At 38.9% G+C, this 19,723-nt stretch overlaps 1 protein-coding gene across 2 annotated transcripts in view; it reads left to right on the forward strand.

The window, feature by feature from the left end:
* LOC146464102 (MAM and LDL-receptor class A domain-containing protein 2-like) overlaps positions 1-19,723 on the forward strand; it is a 140,985-nt gene that overhangs the window by 66,553 nt on the left and 54,709 nt on the right. For both annotated transcript variants that reach the window (XM_085130168.1, XM_085130169.1), the window contains 22 exons: positions 114-297; positions 923-1,233; positions 2,686-2,945; positions 4,303-4,393; positions 4,498-4,659; positions 5,468-5,670; positions 6,417-6,724; positions 7,140-7,441; positions 8,081-8,352; positions 8,772-8,862; positions 9,239-9,379; positions 10,099-10,364; positions 11,118-11,349; positions 11,789-12,066; positions 12,375-12,459; positions 12,756-12,908; positions 13,401-13,505; positions 14,385-14,597; positions 14,990-15,266; positions 16,286-16,419; positions 17,244-17,515; positions 19,198-19,447. In XM_085130168.1, the coding sequence (XP_084986294.1) occupies positions 114-297; positions 923-1,233; positions 2,686-2,945; positions 4,303-4,393; positions 4,498-4,659; positions 5,468-5,670; positions 6,417-6,724; positions 7,140-7,441; positions 8,081-8,352; positions 8,772-8,862; positions 9,239-9,379; positions 10,099-10,364; positions 11,118-11,349; positions 11,789-12,066; positions 12,375-12,459; positions 12,756-12,908; positions 13,401-13,505; positions 14,385-14,597; positions 14,990-15,266; positions 16,286-16,419; positions 17,244-17,515; positions 19,198-19,447 (4,590 nt within the window). The remainder of the gene's footprint in view (positions 1-113; positions 298-922; positions 1,234-2,685; positions 2,946-4,302; positions 4,394-4,497; positions 4,660-5,467; positions 5,671-6,416; positions 6,725-7,139; positions 7,442-8,080; positions 8,353-8,771; positions 8,863-9,238; positions 9,380-10,098; positions 10,365-11,117; positions 11,350-11,788; positions 12,067-12,374; positions 12,460-12,755; positions 12,909-13,400; positions 13,506-14,384; positions 14,598-14,989; positions 15,267-16,285; positions 16,420-17,243; positions 17,516-19,197; positions 19,448-19,723) is intronic.

The following is a 19,723-nucleotide window of genomic DNA, read 5'->3' on the forward strand; positions in this document are numbered from 1 at the left end:
TTTTTTGTAATTCTTTGCACCCTAGTTTCAGTTCAAAAACATACTGACTATGCATGCAAACCCTTTTCCTTGGATTTCTCATGACAAAAATTTGTTTTTTCCCCTTGCATCAGGTTACTATGTTTACATTGAGACATCTTCTCCACGTAACCGCGGAGACAAAGCCTGGCTCCATAGTGGTCTTATCCAACCCACTACTGTAACCAGCGGAAGGTGCTTAAAGTTTTGGTACCACATGTGGGGTTATCATGTAGACACTCTTAATGTCTACCGCAAAGTTGGTTCCTCTCAAGTCAGGTGAGCCTTTTTTAAATGACAGTGTACCTCCCATCGCTTTCTAGTAACAATCCATTGACAAGGCTTTTGCCCTTCCATTTCCAGTGAAACTAAATAATCTAGAAATTGTGGTTTCCGAAGAAAACATGCACTTCAGCACAATTCCTAGAACTTGGAATTTGTAAAACACCTTCATGACCGGTCATGCTAACCGTGACATAAAATTCACAACTAGGAAAAGTTGTGCTTCAAAAATATCTTTATTAAAACTACTGAAACTTTTTTTATCATTTGCTGAAAAAGCAGCGTGATTGAAGATGAGAATAGATACAAATGTCATGTCAACATCTTATCTAATTATGTCTGTGTTCCATGTTCTCAATATTGTATTAAGTTACCAAGAAAGTCAAAACATTTCGTTGAAATTGACATAAAATAAAAATTCACCACTAGCACTAAACAATATAAAAATTTCAAGTGATATTTGACCTTCCAAAGTCTCAATCAACTCCAAAAAATGTTTTGTTTGACTTGTTGCATAATTCAGATCTCAATTTTCCTTTCAAGAAAGTGTCTCTGCTCTTTTATTAATCTAAATGTCCCTTACTGGCTAACTGAATATATTTACATTTTATTGGCTTCACAGACTCTGGACTCGCAGAGGGACACAGGGTAACAAGTGGCGCTATGCTCAAGTCAACCTGATAAGTAACCAACCATTCTATATAATATTTGAGGGTGTCCGTGGAAGTAGCTACATGGGAGATATAGCCCTTGATGATCTGGATGTTACCGATGGGGCATGCCCTCCTCCGCAAGCCTGTGACTTTGAAACTGACATGTGTAAGTGGACAAATGTTCGCACTGGAGATATGTTTGACTGGAGGCGCGACAGTGGAGGAACGCCCTCACTGGGTACTGGGCCTACCACTGACCACACTACTGGAACAAGAAATGGTTTGTTTTAAATTCTTTGTATTTGGTATTAGTGACAGGGTTGTGATCATGCTGCTTATTAGGATCCAGCTCCACAATAAAGAAACAAGTCAGACCGATGCAAGGTTTTAGCCAATTGTGTGTTAATTAAAGGGGCAGTATCATGGGAGATACATGTATCACGATTTTGGGAAAAAATTTACTAAATTTAAACTTTGAACACTGTGTTAATTAATTTCTAATCACTAATTTAAAGAAATATTTATATTGATTCTACTGAGATGAAAGGTTGAACCAAAATATAGTACAACTGATTTTTAGTGTGTTATGACAGCCAAAATTGAAACCGTTGCCCCGACATTTTCAAATTTGAACTATGCACTTTTATTTTGGTCATCTGACGGCGGAAATATCCATGGATAGTTTCTGCATTCTGATAGTCTTTTAATGGGATTTTGGTCATTATACATCTTGGCTGCTATCAACCGAATAGCATCTTTTCAATTTTCAATGTGTTACTAAAAATAGCATGATACTGTCCCTTTAAAAACTATTATTGTAAAAGTGTATACTTATATAATATGAAGCAGTATTGCTGATTGCAAATAAGTACTGTTTTTGACCAATCAGGATAAAGTCCAGAAATATGACCTTTTTACATAAAGAAACATGACAAGTGCATTTTGAAAACTTGGAAATCCAGGTGTCTACCAAACCAATTGTGAAAAATTAAGTAGAACTTTTTACAATGTTATGAGAGATAGGCCTCTTAGATGTGTAACTCGAGTCTGGTTAAAAGCCTGATCGCTGAGTTCAGATCCCAAAGCATCCACTCAGCTTCGACAACAGCTGGTTGCTGGCTCCTAATTACAGTCTTGAGAGCTTTGGGTGGTTTCGTGCTTAATTTATAATGACTGAAGTGTTGTTTTACATGACTTGTATGACACATTATTGGAGTTCCATCTCTTCATTTTTCCCAGAGGCATTATTATCTATTTATTTTGAGGGCAATGAGGTAACCATGCAGTTTAATTACTGTGAAATGTTACCCTTGATATATAAAGTCTTATCTTACCTTACCATACCATTTTCAATGTTTCCAACAAAGGGGTATTTAAACGTTTTTAATTCAGTGACAAAGTATTTAGAAATCATCTACACAGGGAAAGAACAAAGGCCATTTTCAATGCTTCCAGGAAAGAGGTTTTTTTCACTGTTTGTAATTAATTAAGTGATAAAGTATTTGGAAATCATCTACACAGAAAGACAGAAAGAACAAAGGTCATTAGCATACCTTAGTTGTTGTAAGTTTTGGAAAGCCGTGGAAAATGATGCCAGCTACCACAACAGAATTCTGTTACCTTTGACTATAAACTGATATAAACTACCCCTACCACTGAAGAGTTGCCCTACCCCAGAATAGTGTGTATTGCACAGCTCCCCTCATATTGTTAATTATCTGACTGCTCACAGGCTACTACATGTTCATTGAGACATCCTCCCCACGAAGACCAGGTGACAAGGCATGGTTCCTTAGCCCTAAATATGCACCAGCTCCAAATGGCAAATGTTTCAACTTCTGGTACCACATGTCTGGCCGCCATATTGGCTCACTGAATGTGTATGTCAAGGATAGCTTAGCATTTGGCACCAAGGTGTGGAATGAGACAGGAAACCAAGGCAATTTCTGGCTGCATGCCAAAGCACCTATTAAAACATCAAACCAATTCCAGGTATGAAAATAATCAGTGAAATACAATACAGGGAAAATTACTCGGCATGTTGTGATTTGTTTACTCTCTACACTGTATATCCTTTTTGTGACAGTTAGGAACATGCAGGTTTTGCAACACATCATGGTATAATAATTATAGGTCAGTAACACTGGGAGTATGTAGTTGCTTTGTCTTCTGACCCCAGTTGTTCAAAGGCCGGATAACTTTATACGCTGGATAAAGTACTATTCAGGGGCTAAAATATACTTCACGTTAAATGTTGTCCAAGGTTTTCGTACACTCCCAAACTTAACTGTGGTTAGAGTGTGCATATTCGCTTGTACACAAGGAAATACTGAAATCTCTGCACAGATTGAAACAGTCGGATAGTGACTTATCCACTGGATAAAGTTATCTGGCCTTTGAACAACTGGGGCCTGGATGGTTTTCCGTTTACAGGAAATTTCCAGTCCAACAAGTTTAAATACAAATGGCATGTGTGGATATTCTGGAAATTTTCTGGAACAAAAGGATGACCTCAAGGGCTGGGACAGAAATTACTGCTGACATTAGACCAAAATTCCCTTTTTCATTTTTGGCTTCTTGTGAGTTCCTTGCACCATCAAATTAATGTTTTATCTACCAATGAGGTAACAAATTTGGAACTGAAAATGAGGCTCTTTGTCTTGACGGAGAAAGCCATGGCTGAGTTTCGTTTCAAGTGTGTTATTAAAAGTGAAACTTCAGATATTCATCAAAGGATTACTTTTGTTGAAAACCTTCAAGCATTATTATAAAGTTGTACTGTAATACAAGCAAGTGCAGCCTCAAGTGTGTAATACTTGTCTAGTTGCATCTTTCTAATGTAATTCAATGAATGCTCAATGAATGATGAAGAGCAAGCAAAGAGTCAGTTCAGAGGATGGCACAACATAACATGATCCGATATTCTGTTACTTTTTTTTTCAATTCATTTAAAAATTTTTTTTTGAAATGTGTCTGCTACTTATTTGAAGTTTGATTGAAAAGTGGGAAATGGGAAATTAAATTCAAGAGTTTTGATTTGCTCAGTAGGCATTGGATATCAGCCATTGTACCATGCCCAAGAAAAGATGGTCATACTTGTGAAATAAAATCAGCAATATTTTCCTGGCTGTTTCAATACAACAATATTATTATTCCACTCGCACTTGCTAGACATTGGAGGATTATACTAATAGCCAACTTGGGGCTACATACCTTGTTTGCCATTTGTCATCACCTCTCCAACACTCATTTGTGGAATAATTTATTGTTCAATATACGTTAATTTTGTTCTCATGTATCTTAATCTCCCACTGATGATTTTATGTTTTGTTGTAATTTCATTTCCAAGATTGTCATTGAAGGAATCAGAGGGCAAAGCTATGCTGGTGACATAGCAGTGGATGACTTCTGGATTGATGACAGCCCTTGCCCACCAGAAGGTTGTTGTTAATTTACTTTTTGTATTTTGCACCTCAGTAGAACTCTGGTATTGAACTCTACCCTTATGCTAGAATGGGTAATTTTATCATCATTGTTTTCACAGGAAGCTGTGACTTTGAGGAAAAGAGTTTCTGTACTTGGCTCAATGTTCCCAATGGAAACCGATCAATAGGCCTCGATGACTTTGATTGGACACTGGGGAGCGGATCAACACCAAGTTGGCAAACGGGACCATCAACTGATCATACAACTGGAACATCCCTCGGTAAGTCTTTGTGTGACATGGTTAAATTGTCCCTCGATCTAGAGACTAAATCTATATTGCCAGCAATTATAACAGATGGTTTATATTACACAGACTCAGTTTGAAATACATGAGATAAAAAATGGAAGGGATTTTCTGTGTAGTACTTCAAACCACTTTGTCTGTTAATGTAATCTGAATTATCACTTCAGGCCATTTTGTAGCCGTAGTGTAATTGTAATTGCCTAGTAGGTACACTCCCCATAACCACGTTAATAGGTGTAATATTATCAATATTAAAACATATAGACATGCAAATACTCTTGTGGCTGAAAACACAGTCTAATTTCAACCAATGTCTACTGTAAATTATAGCTGCTTTGGTTTTGAGTGTTGAATTTATAGTGAAGTCCTAATTTGAAGCTTGGCCAATGTCCTTATCCAACATGGTTTTTAAAATGGTTACTGGTGATGTTGGGAAACTTTATCCACATGTTGGGTTGTCTTGGGGTAGACCAGCTTTCTATCCAGCAGAAAGGTATTTGTACTCCTAGTTGCAACCAGACACAGCGACTAGTAGAAGTATTGGGCACAATTTGTAGAGGACCTGTGTTATACAACCTGGTGCCTGGTGTTTCCTAGGTAACCAATTTTCCTCTCATTAGATTACCCGTGCTTTATAACAACCTCAATTTGTACCAAAAAGTTCATAACCCACTGGTTTTTTTTTAAATGTCATCCCAAGTATTCTTATTCTAGAATGGTTCCTAAACAAAAAACGTGCCCTAGGTTGAATATGTGTTAAGTTTCCGAGTTTGATTCTTTTCAGGAACATATGCATTTATTGAAACATCAAGTCCTCGGACGAACGGTCACATTGCAAGGATGAGAAGTAAAATGTTTTCCTCTACTACTGGCAAATGCATGTCTTGGTGGTTCCACATGTATGGCGCCACTGTGGCAAACCTGAATGTCTACATGAGACAAGCTGGCAAGCCAGAAGCATTGGTTTGGAACCTTAATGGCTCCCAGGTACAGTTTATCTGTTGTGGTGTGCTTGTTTAGATTAACATCCATAGCTTAAACTGAGCTTTGAAGAAGTTAGGCCCGGGGCTTTTCTCGGGAAAGTAGCTAGTGACCATTTCACGAACGTTTATAATGTCATTATTATTATTGTTATTTTGGTTATTTTTAAACTTTGAGTAACCGATCATCTTCATTCATCTGTACAATTTGGTCATCTTATCTTGTTTCTGGTTACAAAGGACATACTGAAGTTGTCTTGGTGATTGATAGCTTCAGCTTAATTGTTTTATTGAACAGTCCTAATACATCCTCAAAGAAATACCCTCGTCATGTCGGGTTCACCTACATATATATCAATTTTAAACTCTCAAAACTTCTTGCTGGCCACTGGTGGCAGGAATAAGAACAAGTTATAAATTGTACATGTACCTGCATATTAAGTTTTAAATCTGCACTTCTAATGTTGACTTAATTCACAAATGCTGTTTGTGGTTAACAATTGCTCCTACTTTACCAAGTGCGGATGTACAAATTTACTATTCCAAAAGATGGCAGATAGTAAGACTTCTTTATATTTGGAAAGGAGGTATATTTTCGACATTGTTTTGGCTATCAAGTTGCTGATTCTATAGAAAAGAGTTCATTCCGTGCATGTTCCAGTTTCCATGGGGTTATATGTGGCAAACAACAGTTTTGGAGTCCCGGAAATAACTGGTATGAAATGTTAAAAACCAACCTTGATTCTGTTACAGGGCAACATTTGGAAGAAAGCAGAAATAACAATAACCAGCAGAACCAGCTACCAAATAATTTTTGAAGGTGTCAGTGGAAGGGACTACCGCAGTGACATTGCTATTGATGACATTTCCTTCAGAGATGGCTACTGTGTGGGACTTTGTTCTTCAGTTAATCCCTTCAGGCGGGTCGATTGTGGTTTCCTCGGTATTACTAGGGCGCAGTGTGTGGGACTTCGGAGATGCTGTTGGGATGATTCTGTTCCAAACGCTCCTTATTGTTTCTACCATCCTAGTGCATGCAAGAGTGTCATTCCAGCTAACAGGTAATGGTGTTTTCAAGTAGCATTGGGTCTTCTGGCCAACAAATTGAATAGTCATTTGTTGTTTTACCCCTTTGTCAATGGGAACCAAAATACAGTGAGATAGACTTCGAATTGCGAGCAGCCATTCGTTACCTCTTGTTGGCTTCAGTCCATTTATGTTGGTTCTTCTGACTGAGAGGTTTTCATTTTGAAGCCATGTAGGACTCTTTTATCGAACCCTTCTTTGAATTATGCAGGGAAAGTTGATACATTGAGTCTGTTCAATTTTGTGTTTCCTTCCCTCAGCCATGCCTAGACCTCTACATGTTGAACAAAATTATTTACGCTCCTCTCAGTAGAAATTGCTTTTCGTTTGGTCTTCATATTTTCTGGTAAGGAGATCCAAAAGACGAAAACCTTTTCTTTATCCCTTCAGACAAGACTGTGGCTATCTTGGAATCTCTGCTTCACAATGCCAGGCCCGAGGATGTTGTTGGGACAATTCTGTTTCAAATGTTCCTTGGTGTTTCCATGGCCCCACCAGGCCAACACCCTTCCCCACAACACCTGCTCCCCCAACTACAAAGCCTCCATCCAAGTGGGACTGCACATTTGAGACAGGCTTTTGCAGCTGGAACAACTCGAAGGAAGATGATTTCAACTGGAACAGGCAACAGGGGCACTCACCATCAACTGGAACTGGTCCCACGGCAGACCATACCACAGGAAGCCTAAAAGGTCAGAAATGAAATACTGTTCTTCCTCACCTCAATCTCCCCGCTTAATTCCTCAGATATTTGTCACATAGTGATATTTTCTTGTTTGCATACTAAGAAGGGGATACAATGACATTCTTTATCTTGCAATGATACAAGCTCCTGCCAATTTACTTCTTGTTGTCCTTTTAGTGTGCTTTCCATGTAGTGAATTTTCACTGTTCTGGCTAATTGTGAAATAGCTCGCAAAAAGTCGCAGATACTGTAATTAGTTGAACATGACCTGGTAGATGAGTCGTCCTTGACCTTTGCAAACGTGAAGACCTAGAAGATAAAAGAGATGGTGTGGTCTTCACCTCATCTTGTAGATCATTCCACAAAACAGTTCCACTATAACTAAGGTACTGTAGATGGGCATTTACTCATACCGCCCTACCGAAGCCTCGTACATCATTAATAGTGTACAGTAGGGTATGAGGTCACCAATTTGCTTTAGGTCCTCAGGACCACCAGAACGTGTTTTGCAAATATCAGATCATCAGCATGTGCTTGCCAATATAGCATCTCATCAACCTGAATTACTGAATATCTATAAGAATGCTCACTTGTCAATGGCTGGCACTCCCGGGACTGCGTTGTAATACCTCTTCTTTTCTTGCAGGGTATTATGTGTATGTCGAGACCTCATGGCAGTCTCAAAATGACACTGCTGTCCTGCAGAGTGCAACTGTCCCCTTAACATATGGCAAACCCAGTAACATGATCTGCTTGCAGTTTTGGTATCACATGTACGGACAACATGTTGACACCCTGAACTTGTTTTTAAAACGGGGACAGCAGCTTCCCCCATCACCTATCTGGACCAAAAGTGGTACTCAAGGTAATAAGTGGAGACTTGGACAGGTTGCTGTGACAAGTAGAACATCATTTCAGGTAGGAAAATTCATTATTTTCATAAACGTACCACCACTCAAATAAACACCTAGCAGCGCATTTATTAGATAGCAAGTATGTAAGAGTACGTGGGCATTTATTCAAGGGAGACATTAATTTTAATTGTGAGGTCGTGTTTATCTTTTTGGATGACATTCTAGGAATTCTTTGAAAATTCAGAAAATCAATGACATGCATGTCCATTGTTAAAGACCAAAATATCCCACACCAAATCCATTGAGCACCAAGTGAAAAATGGTCAAGTATTGCAAATAAATGCCCTCTCTTTTTATAAATGACGTGTACATGAGTATAAGTATGGGAGGTAAAGGCAAGTCAAGGTTGAGGTGCGTTTAATATCAGCTGAATTTTGTCTAATCCTACGAACTCTTATTTGCAAATTGCGATCTTTTTTCCAGTTTGCTTTCCAAGGGACACGTGGAAGTGGTTATAAAGGAGACGTTGCCCTTGATGATATCCGTGTCTTAGATGGGCCCTGCCCGCTGTTAAGTAAGTATCATATTTGTCTTGATGCTTACTACTGTTCAGCAATTTTGTAGTCAAGGTAGCGAAGATATGGCAATTCTACAGCCTCATTATTTCAGTGATAGGTGGAGAAAACATTCAAGAAAGAGCTGTACAGGATCTGCTAAAACCAACCAGGAGAACAAAGCCCTCTTGATTTCTGTTTTTGTTTCTGAACTTTGTGAAAAAAGAATTTGCAAGTTTTATACATTGTTGTGTTGTGTCATGTTGTGTCGCACTTCGTTTTGCAGAAAATACTGTTAAGAATTGCTTTACATTGTGCTTTAGGTCCTTTATTCTAATGTGTAAGCTAACATATCTACACCTATTTCCTAACACTTCTGATTTGTTTCTTTCATAGCTACTTGTGATTTTGAGTCACAAAACATCTGTAACTTCACCCAAGATCAAGGAGACATCTTTGATTGGAGCAGAGGAAGTGGACGCACCACCTCTATTCACACAGGACCGCCTTCTGACCACACTTATGGCACTGCCTTTGGTAAGTCAAGTTTTATGCAAGCTAAAGTATGTTAGTTAAATGAAAAAATATGCCTCAAAATCTCATATCCTCCAGGCCCTGGTTGTTCAAAGAGCAGATAACTATATCCAGTGGATAAGTCACTATCCAGTGGTGCAAATGTATACCAAACAACTCTTTTAGCAAGTTTTCCACACAATTCCATACTTAAATTAGGCATACACTTCTACTCTTTACACAAGTTGTAGGGCTATGGGGAAATTCTTGCACACATTTATTTGCCGCATAGCGACCTATCCAGTGGATAAAATTATCCGCTCTTTGAACAACTGGGGCCAGCAATATAAGACATCATTTTCTAATTCGGTTAACAGGTTTTATTTCAAAAACTTATCTAATTTATCAGTAATGGTTAGAGAAAAAGACACATGTTGTTTGTCAGGTGTTTATGCTCTGATTGTTGATTGACAACTGAAGGTAAGAAAGGCCAGGCCAGACCCCTTTTATACTGGAACTTCCTGTTTCCCAGTCGCGTTATTGAAATGTTGATTTTTTAACATTTTTGATTTAGATTAACCCTACCCCCCCCCCCTCCCAATTTCCCCAGGTTCAAGAACCCAAGTCTAGGCCAGATGGGTCAATGTGTAAAACAGAAAATCTTCTAGCCAAATGTAACCCAAGAAATACTACACCCCTCCTATTTTCTGTATTGACAGTCGGACAACTTGATCTTGTTGCAGGGCACTACATGTACATTGAAACATCGTCTCCACGTAAAACAGGTGACTATGCTCGCCTGGAGACCTCACCCTTCCCGAAAACAGATGGAAATGGACAATGTCTTGTATTTTGGTACCACATGTATGGCAGTGGCATTGGAAGGTTGAATGTTTACATCAAACGTGGCAATGCTCTTGGCTCAGCAGCTTGGTCAGAATCTGGTAACCATGGCAACAAATGGTTGAGAGGAATGGTCACGGTAAAGAGCCCAACACAACAGTGGAAGGTAATCTGATGATTTCATTTCACAAAGCTGAAATCAATAGTATCCACACTTCTGTTGACTTGTTGACACGTAACAAATTGAATGTGGTTTAGTGTTGTCTGTACTCTTATCGACAACGGAAAATTAGCCAATCAGATTGCGAGGTTAGAAACAGTTGTGGTAAAAAGACATATTGACGGACTGTAGTAGTGATGTCTCATGTAGTGTTTCAAAGCATTCATATATTGATGACGTTTGAAAAATCGTGAACTCATTTTAATGTTTTCGCTATCATCACTGTCGTCGTTGCTAAAGCTACTACTGTTGCAATGATGGTGTGATCTCACTAAAAATGAGATCATTATTAAGGCACTCTGTGACATCAGTAAATTCCATAAATTGTAATCTTCCAGCTTGGTCTTAATTGAAATGTCAAAACTGACCAGTTTCCTGTAGCATTACAAGATGACCTGCTCAAATTCAGGGGCTTCAATAAGTTTTGAAATAGCCTTCTGAGCTAACTAAAGTAGGTGGTGACCTGTTGAAATTTTTTTTTTAAATAATTTGAGTGAAAATACGGACAAAGTAAGTGACGGTAAGAGGTAAATTCTGATAAAGTAGGCGGTGAATTTTGCCGGTTGCCGGCTTCTAGTGAAACCCCTGCAAATTCCATTCGAGCTTGATGTTATTTGCAATGGAGTTTCTAACATCACCGTAGTGTCTTAGGCCCTTTCACTTCTTTTGCTTAGATTTCCATTGTTTCCTTTCATTCAGGCTGTATTTGAAGGTATCAGAGGCCGTGGATACAATGGAGATATAGCTATTGATGATACAGAAGTCAAAAATGGTCCATGTCCACCCCCTGGCTCGTGTGACTTCGAGAAAGGCTTGTGTGCTTACCAGAATGAATTGAGTGGTGATAACTTTGATTGGGAGAGAAATACTGGTCACACTGGAAGCATTGGTACTGGGCCTTCTGTTGATCACACAACTGGAACTACTACAGGTATGAGGTTGTAACGTCTTGCATGCTTTTTATCAGTGACAGCAAGATCATCTGGACTTACTGGGACCCTTCAAATAGTTCAAATAAACAAGAGTCCAGTGATAGCTAGCTTCAGTTATCTGGACTTATGTCAAGTTCTAAAAGTAGTTGGGATAGTGAAGGGTAAACCAAATTCAATTCAGCTGTCGTCGTTAGCCATTTTCAAAAGAAACTTTATCTGTACCCTTGACTATTTTTTCTCTTGTTGTTTTTAACCCATTTAACTTAGAAACAGATATTCAACTTAATAATGAAAACTCTGGAAAACCAAGGTCCAAGTACTGGAGATTGGACTGTATCTTGATTAGTGTCCAATGTCGTTGTCAAGTAATGCAACGCTTCTTGCCAAGAAAGACATGTGCCAGGCTTGATTGTTTATGTGATTTTATTACATCATCAGGTCATTATGTGTACATTGAAGCCTCCTCACCTAGAAGGAAAGGAGATGTTGCCAGACTAACATCAGATCGATTCAAAGTCAGCAGTGGCTTTAACTGGTGCTTGAATTTCTGGTATCATATGTATGGCAACAGTGTTGGCTCCTTGTCAGTTAAACTAAGGATTTATCCATTCAATCCCAGTCGACCCTACTACAGAACGCTGTGGACTGAGCAGCTTAACCACGGAGATGTGTGGTTATCAAACCAAGTGCAATTGAATAGTCCAGACAACTTTGAGGTATGAGCATAGTTTGCATAACGTAAGCCAAGATAATATATTATAATATGTGATTTGCCCACTTAAAGCGGCTCATCCCTTTGGCAATGTAAGTTAACGGAAAATTTTATAGTAAGTGTAACGATTATAATGGAAAACATCAAGCCACTTGTTAGGGTTCTCAGTTTTGATTGCATCAATTAAGTGTTAAGCATGACTGTTTAAATGAAAGTTGATGATCACCAGTTTTTCTTGTCCGTTAATTCAGAATTTCCACTTTGTGATTTCTTTGAGAACAAGATTAAGAGAGTGATTTTGTTTTTCAACAGATTATGTTTGAAGCTACGGTGGGTGCCTCGTATGATGCAGATATAGCAATTGATGATATTGTTGTCACACCTGGAGTTTGTCCTTGTAAGTAAAATCCATCAGTGGCTGGTAGTAGCTTTGTGGTGTGCCAAGCTAATGATGTAATTGAACTGTTTTGTTAGCGTCTAGATGGCATGCATTTCAGAGCCTCTAATCACTTGTCTCCTGAACACCTCCTCTCTTGGGGTGACTGTTGTGTCAACCTGGCACATTTTCTAGGCTGATCTGTAGTCGCTGATCATTAATAATTATTATTAATAACCAAGACTCAAAGGTTGATAACAGGGGCTTACAGTAAGTGCTTTTGAGGAATCTCATACACTTGTCACCTTCATTTGAAGCTCCATCACCGACTCCAACACCCAACCCATGTGCTGTAAAGTGCAGGTCTGGCAAATGCATAGATTCAACCAAAGTGTGCGACTTTGTAAATGACTGTGGAGTAGGGGACAACAGCGACGAGAGGAACTGTGGGGACTGTACATTTGAACAAGGTCAGAATTAGTTATGTCGGGAAGTGATGTTGTAATTGTTATTTATTCATTCTTTGTATGGAATTAGCTGACCAGTGAGTTGTCAATCTATGTCATTTTTCTTACATTTTTTCGTTTGCACCAATCGCTCATTTTGTCAGTGAAAAAAAAAAAAAAAAAACGTCAAGGACAATGTAAGAATAAGGCAAGGAGTTGATCTGGGCAGAAAACGAGAAATAACTTTCTTTTAGAATACATCCAGTAGAGAACACAGCGGAGAGTACACATGGCTCTCTTTTGCCTACTCTACTGCTAACCGTGTGCAGCACATGTTTACCGACAATAGGTTATTACATTAAACCAACATTGTGTGATTCACACAATTACTTAGCACTGAAGTTTCCCTCTGCATAGAGAGTCAAAGTCCTATTGCCCCATATCCACTAAATATATTTGAATAATGTGCATTAATGTTTACCATTTGGCTAAATGCTTTTGTGACATCAATACCAGGACTGTGTGGCTGGACAGATACAAGCAAGGGTGCATTTGATTGGACGAGAGATCGTGGTGGAACGCCATCTTCTAACACAGGACCATCTGTTGATCACACACTTGGTAAAGTAAACATTCTTATGTTTACCTCCATTCATAATAGTTTGACTGAAGATGAGGACTGGCTGAGTAGGGCATCGCATCATTATGTTGTGGGCATGTCACACTGGCCAAGGGAAATAGCCTAGAGTTCTGTTTTAAATTTGGGTACCTCAATTTAGGAGTTAGACGGGCATACAGCATGACTGTTATCTTGATGATATTGGGCTTTGTACCTGGTGAATCCAGTCAGGAACAGGCACATCTCTTAACCTTCATGTACACTGGAAAAATGTGTACAGGTGTCACTACAAAATCTTCCTTGTAGTGGGCATAAAATCACATGACGAGTCCCACAGGAATTTGGTTTCAAAAACCCGCAAACGTTTCATCGGCAAAAACCTAAAATAATGGTCCAGGTTTGCTATAAACTACCACTCCAGTGTACTTAAAACTGTTGATAAGTGCATCTGACCACAGAAGAATTAAGTTGAGATGTATCGCAACTTGAAAAAACAGTTCATTTCTTTCTCTCGGTGTTTTACAATTTATTTTGTAACTAAGTGAATGTTTGTCCCATGAACCTAGTTTAATGCCCTTAGCTCCCACGAGTCTCCTGTAGCTCAGTAGTAGAGCATCCGAACTAGTAATCGGAAGGTCTTAGGTTCGATTCCTGATAGGAGCACTCGGATTTTTTTCTGAGTATGGCTGTGTCACTTACTGAACAATATATCATTCTCAGGGAAGGTATTGTTGCACCATTTACACCAGAACCTTTAAGTTCTCAGTAGCCTTAAGCTTTTCTACAGCAAATAGTTAATTTGTCTTTTGACCTCAAATACATTCTCTATTTACTTTGCCTTCCTTGCTATCTAGCATGAACCATATTTTGGTTGTTTTCAGGCACTGCGCTTGGTTACTATGTTTATGTAGAAGCCTCCCAAGGAAAAGTTTGGGATCTTGCTACATTCGAGAGTCCATGGCTGAGGCAGTCTGCATCGACTTGCGTTGTCAGTTTCTGGTATCACATGTATGGTAATAGCATTGGAACTTTGTATGGTTACGTCAAAGTTGGACAGATTTACAGCAGGATGTTTGAAGAATTTGGCAACAAAGGTTTGGAAGAAATGCCATTTTGCGATTTTTGTCATGACATATGACTGTTACATTGAGTATGATTTACTGTGTGGACATAAAGCCTTGTTTGAGTGAAGTCCCCCAAAACAAACCTGATAACTGACAGTACCATTTCAGTCCCATTCAGGTAGAAAGTGGATCAGGTACAAGCTGTTCAACTGTCAAGAGTGAAGTTGGCGACATTGATAATGACCTGGCACAAAAAGTTATGCCAAAGAGTGTGCTTTGTGTTCAAGCACAAGATCGGTGCAATATGCTTTCTCTCATTCCAATAGCACTTTCCTGGTTTAGGAGACTTAAGGGGAGCATACTAAATTCACTGACCATGTTTCTGAAATGTTTCAATGATGATCTTTCTGTCCTTTTCACAGGCAAAAAGTGGCTCCAGGGCAAAATATATGTGGGGCGCCATGCAGCACCATTCAAGGTTATTTTTGAGGCAGAGAGAAGCTACACTGTATTTGGAGATATTTCCATTGATGATGTCAGCTTTGTGAACTGTTCCTTGCCACCAGTTGTAAGCAGATGCAAGATAGGGCAGCATCGATGTGCTAGGGGGTCTTGCATTGATCCCAGACGTCTCTGCGATTACACTGATGACTGTGGAGATAACTCTGATGAAATAAACTGTTACACTTATAACTACAGGTACCGTAATTCTCGCGTGACAATTAGTGTTCATCAGCCTGGCCACGGGTGAAAGTTTTAATATTTCATTTTCATTAGAAGGTTAAGACTTGGAAGATCTTATGTAACCAAAAGATACGAGAGACATGTAGTGAACAAAACAAAATTCTCAAAGAAAGTCACTGGGTGCTTACCATTTACGCAAACCACCCGGATGGAAATTTTTGGTATTAATACGAAATGATTTAGTTTGTCTTAACAGAAGACGGATAACTTGCAAAATATATGAACATCAGCTGTAAATCCCAAAAGGAGAAATAAAAATGGATCACTTTGACCAGAAGCCCATAATTTCAGAAGTACTCCAAATGGAATGATGCGTACCATTTGATTTTCCAACTGGAATTTCCGGGTTTTCCATGTAAATAGTAAGCACCCACTCACTCTATTCTTGCCTCAGGAGACCTGTGAATTTAATTTACTATTGGTGTTCAGTTTAACCTTCTGTATGGGGCTCACTGGGACTGCTGTCTGAATAATTGAAGGAACTGATGTAAAACCAACGTAAGTGATGATTTGGCCTTGGCATCCAAAGTTCTCTTAATTCGCTCTAATTTGGCATGCACGCAGACACATAGTTCAGAAAAATAGTGATTTGAGGGCTTGAATTCGCCAAACAAGCTTTTGGCTTTAACTGAACTTTACTTGACTGGCTTTAAAACTGAACCCCCAAGCCCTCAAATCATAAAGTAAACATATGCATGGAACTACGTTTCTGACGCGAGAACCAGTCTGCATGCATGCCAACTTAAAACGAATTAAGTGTGAGAAAATTGGATGCCAAGTTTAAACCATCACTTTTGTTGGTTTTGCACCGGGTCCTTCAATTGAGAGTCTAGCTGTGAATCTTTATATTGATGAGCTGCGGGCCACAAGTCTTGTGACGACTTAAAGATAAGTGACCAAACTTAGAACTGGCAAAAATCATATATATCCATCTGCATAGCAGTGTGATCTTTTTTCATGCCATTTTGATGCAGGTGTTCGTTTGAGAGATCCTTGTGCCGCTGGACACAGTTGTCAGATGATGACTTTGACTGGACTAGGAACCAAGGGGTCACAGCTTCGTATGGCACTGGACCCATGTTTGACCACACCCTTGGCACTTCATCCGGTAATATAAACGTTTACAAAATTTCAAAAGAGCCACTGGCAAGTTAAATACACAAGTTATTTAAAATGAGATCAGTTCACCAACTGCTTTCTTTGAATTTGATTCCATTTCATCAAGAGTTGAACAATAGTCACCAGGACTTCATTTCTCATCTTGACCATTTAGTCTAAAGAAGAGCGAGGTAAACACCAGTCATTGTTGAGAGAGCTAACCACCAAAATTTTCAGATGGCCTCACATACGCCTAGTGCTAGCCCGGAGTTTGTACACATTAGAAATGGTTTTGCCCGTGTGCAGTTTATACTTGAAAATCTCAGAAACTATATGTTTGAAAACTATCAGTAAAACTAAGGGCAGTTTTAGCAGATTAAAAGAGCCTTGTTTGAAAGGTTTTAAGTCTGTTGGCCTGTTGCAGAGATCACAGTAGGAATATTGAGAATGTGCAGCTATTGTCTGGGCCAAGTTGTTCGAAAACCAAATAACGCTAATCTATGATTAAAAGTTAATCCAAGTTTTCATCTCGCTCTTGAAAAGTGGTTTTAAAGCCTAATTTCAAGCTAAAGGTAAAGAAAAGTCAAAGTCAAAACTGACAGCAAAGAATCTTGAGGAATAATTTTTACCGATTAGTAATTAAACTTGAATCAAAGTTCACGTTAATTCAGGATTAGCTTAATCAGGCTTTGAACAACTGGCCCTGAACTGTAGCGTATATTTGGGGCAATTTGTTTGACCAAATTTGGAATGCCATAGCGGTTACTGGTGATGGCCCTTCAAACATTCTATTCAGTTAACACTTCTTCATTCAATGCACCCTCTACTTTCCAGGATATTATTTATATGCTGAGGCCTCTTATCCACGTAAGAAGGGTGATAAGGCTCGCCTTGCCAGTGGCTTCATCAGTGCTCTGGCTCCAGGTGACACCTCTTGCACCCTGCGCTTCTACTTCCACATGTTTGGTTCTCATATTGGCTCGCTGAATGTGTACACTCGCCCATGTAATGGGTGTGCCGAAACACTTGTCTACTCGAGATCAGGCAATGTCGGTAACTTCTGGGATAGGGCGGAGGTGGCTCTTCAAAGTACTGTTCCTTTCCAGGTGAGATTTATTTCATAAACTCTGCTGAATTTGAATGTTTGGTTAAAGTGCCCATAACCCCAAAAACATTTTTTCGCTTCAATAAATCTTTGCACCTATTCGAAACGCATTGAGCCTTTTTGCGCCTTTTGTCAACCAAATCTTGAATTTTTATAGGCTGTAAAAGTTACGAAATCTAGCCATCATCTGTCCCATGACCGAGCTGGTAAGGGCATGGGTCTATTCCTTAAATGACGTCACAAACTGCTTTGCATGGATTTTCACAGGACTTAATATAATGCAAATCAGTTTGTGACGTCAAGTAAGGAATAGACCCATGCCCTTACCAGCTCGGTCATGGGATAGATGATGGCTAGATTTCGTAACTTTTAAAGCTTATAAAAAGTCAAGATTTCGTTAAAAAAAAGGTGCAAATAGGCTCAATGAGTTTCGAACAGGGGCAAAGATTTATTTAGGCGAAGAAAATTTTGGGGGTTATGGGTACTTTAAGGTAATTTGGCCATCATGAAGTGATTTGAGTGCTGGTGCTTCAAGCGTTAGCCCTCCGCATTCAGCCTGACAAAGGGCTAACACTCGAAACGTCAACACTCGAGTCTCTATGCCGTGGGCAAATAACCTTTGTAACTCTGTTGATAAAACCAAACATTTGTTCCCACTCCCCACTGTCATAGCAGAAAGAAAAATAAGAAACAAGGACAAAACTGTTGGGAGTTAGAACTGGACTCCAAATTAAGGTTGCCCTTTAGAAGATAACTTATACAACTTAACTTAAATTCTTAAATTAAAGAATAGAAAAGACACTATTAAACAAACTACTTCATAACTGTGAATGTTCCAGGTTTTATCAACGGAGTTGATAATGTAATATGGTCACTATAGAAATTTAAGTGCTTGTGCTTTGAGTGTTAGCCCTTCGTCAGAGTGAAGAACGAAGGGCTATCGCTTGAAACATCAGTAATAGAATCTCTTTACGGTAACCAAATTGTCTTATCAACTCCGTTGATGATAATAATAATAATAATAATAATAATAATAATAATAATAATAATAATAATGATAGTTTATTCAACCTTTTTGCAGTATAAACTGAATTACAAGGCTGGTCATTAATTACATACAAATATATCGGACACATAAATATAACTGTTAATGTTAATACATATCACATTTCGCTATTTTAAACAAGATTCTGGTATTTTATGGTGCAAAAATTTCCAAATCTGTTAGTTCTTGCGGAGGCAGCCACAAAAACAGATTCTCCTGTTCTAAGGGTCTTGTGATATAACCAAACATTTATTTTGTTTTTTACACCCTAACTGACACAGCTTTTACAGTTTCTTTAATAATAGAACAAAGTGCTATTGCTTAGAGTAAAAGGCTTTGAAAAATAAGTTAATGAAATCAAAATCATCGGCCAAGGAACATTTATCCCTCAAAATCCAGCATTGAAGGCGTATGCACTTTTTAAATGATCACCACTGCAATTGTCTGATTCACAGTGGATGGAGCTAAGCATGGATTACGTTCTAACCACTAGCACTTGCGTTATAAGTATTGGTCAATATCTCTTGACTTGTTACGGTACCACACGAGAAGCATCACCTCCTCTGTAGGCATCGGATGTCAAGGCTTGTTGATAGTTTGGACACCCAAGTATTTACTGTGACTTATGAATCTTTTAGGTTGTCATTGAAAGTGTCCGTGGAAGCAGCTACCAAGGAGACATCTCCATTGATGACTTGTCCATGTCACAGTTTTGCCGATCTTACACTGGACCAATCCCAACTGCCCCTCCCCCAACGACGCCAGCACCAACAGCACCAGCATGTCCAGGATTTAGATTTAAATGCGCCAATGGACCATGCATTGACTGGGGACTTGTGTGTGACTATCGTGATGATTGTGGAGATGGTTCTGATGAAGTTAACTGTGGTATGTATTGAGCATAATACACAAGTCAGTAACCAAAGTATCAAAGTATCAAAGTATCAAGTAACCAAATTAATGTTTCAATAGAAAAAAAGTCCAGCTCATTAGGGCTGAATGCAATAGCACTTTATTGACAACATCAACCCAGTTCACAGACAGAGTAAACTCAATGGCGTCTTAAGAAATTCACGAGGGTACTGTTGAATTGTGAAGGGTTAACTAAAGATTGAATAACAATATTATCACTTGACAAAACATAAAATCCATGAGAAAAAAGAC

Source organism: Pavona decussata, unplaced genomic scaffold (assembly GCF_977016875.1).
Source record: "Pavona decussata unplaced genomic scaffold, jaPavDecu1.1 SCAFFOLD_169, whole genome shotgun sequence".
Lineage (NCBI taxonomy): Eukaryota > Metazoa > Cnidaria > Anthozoa > Scleractinia > Agariciidae > Pavona > Pavona decussata.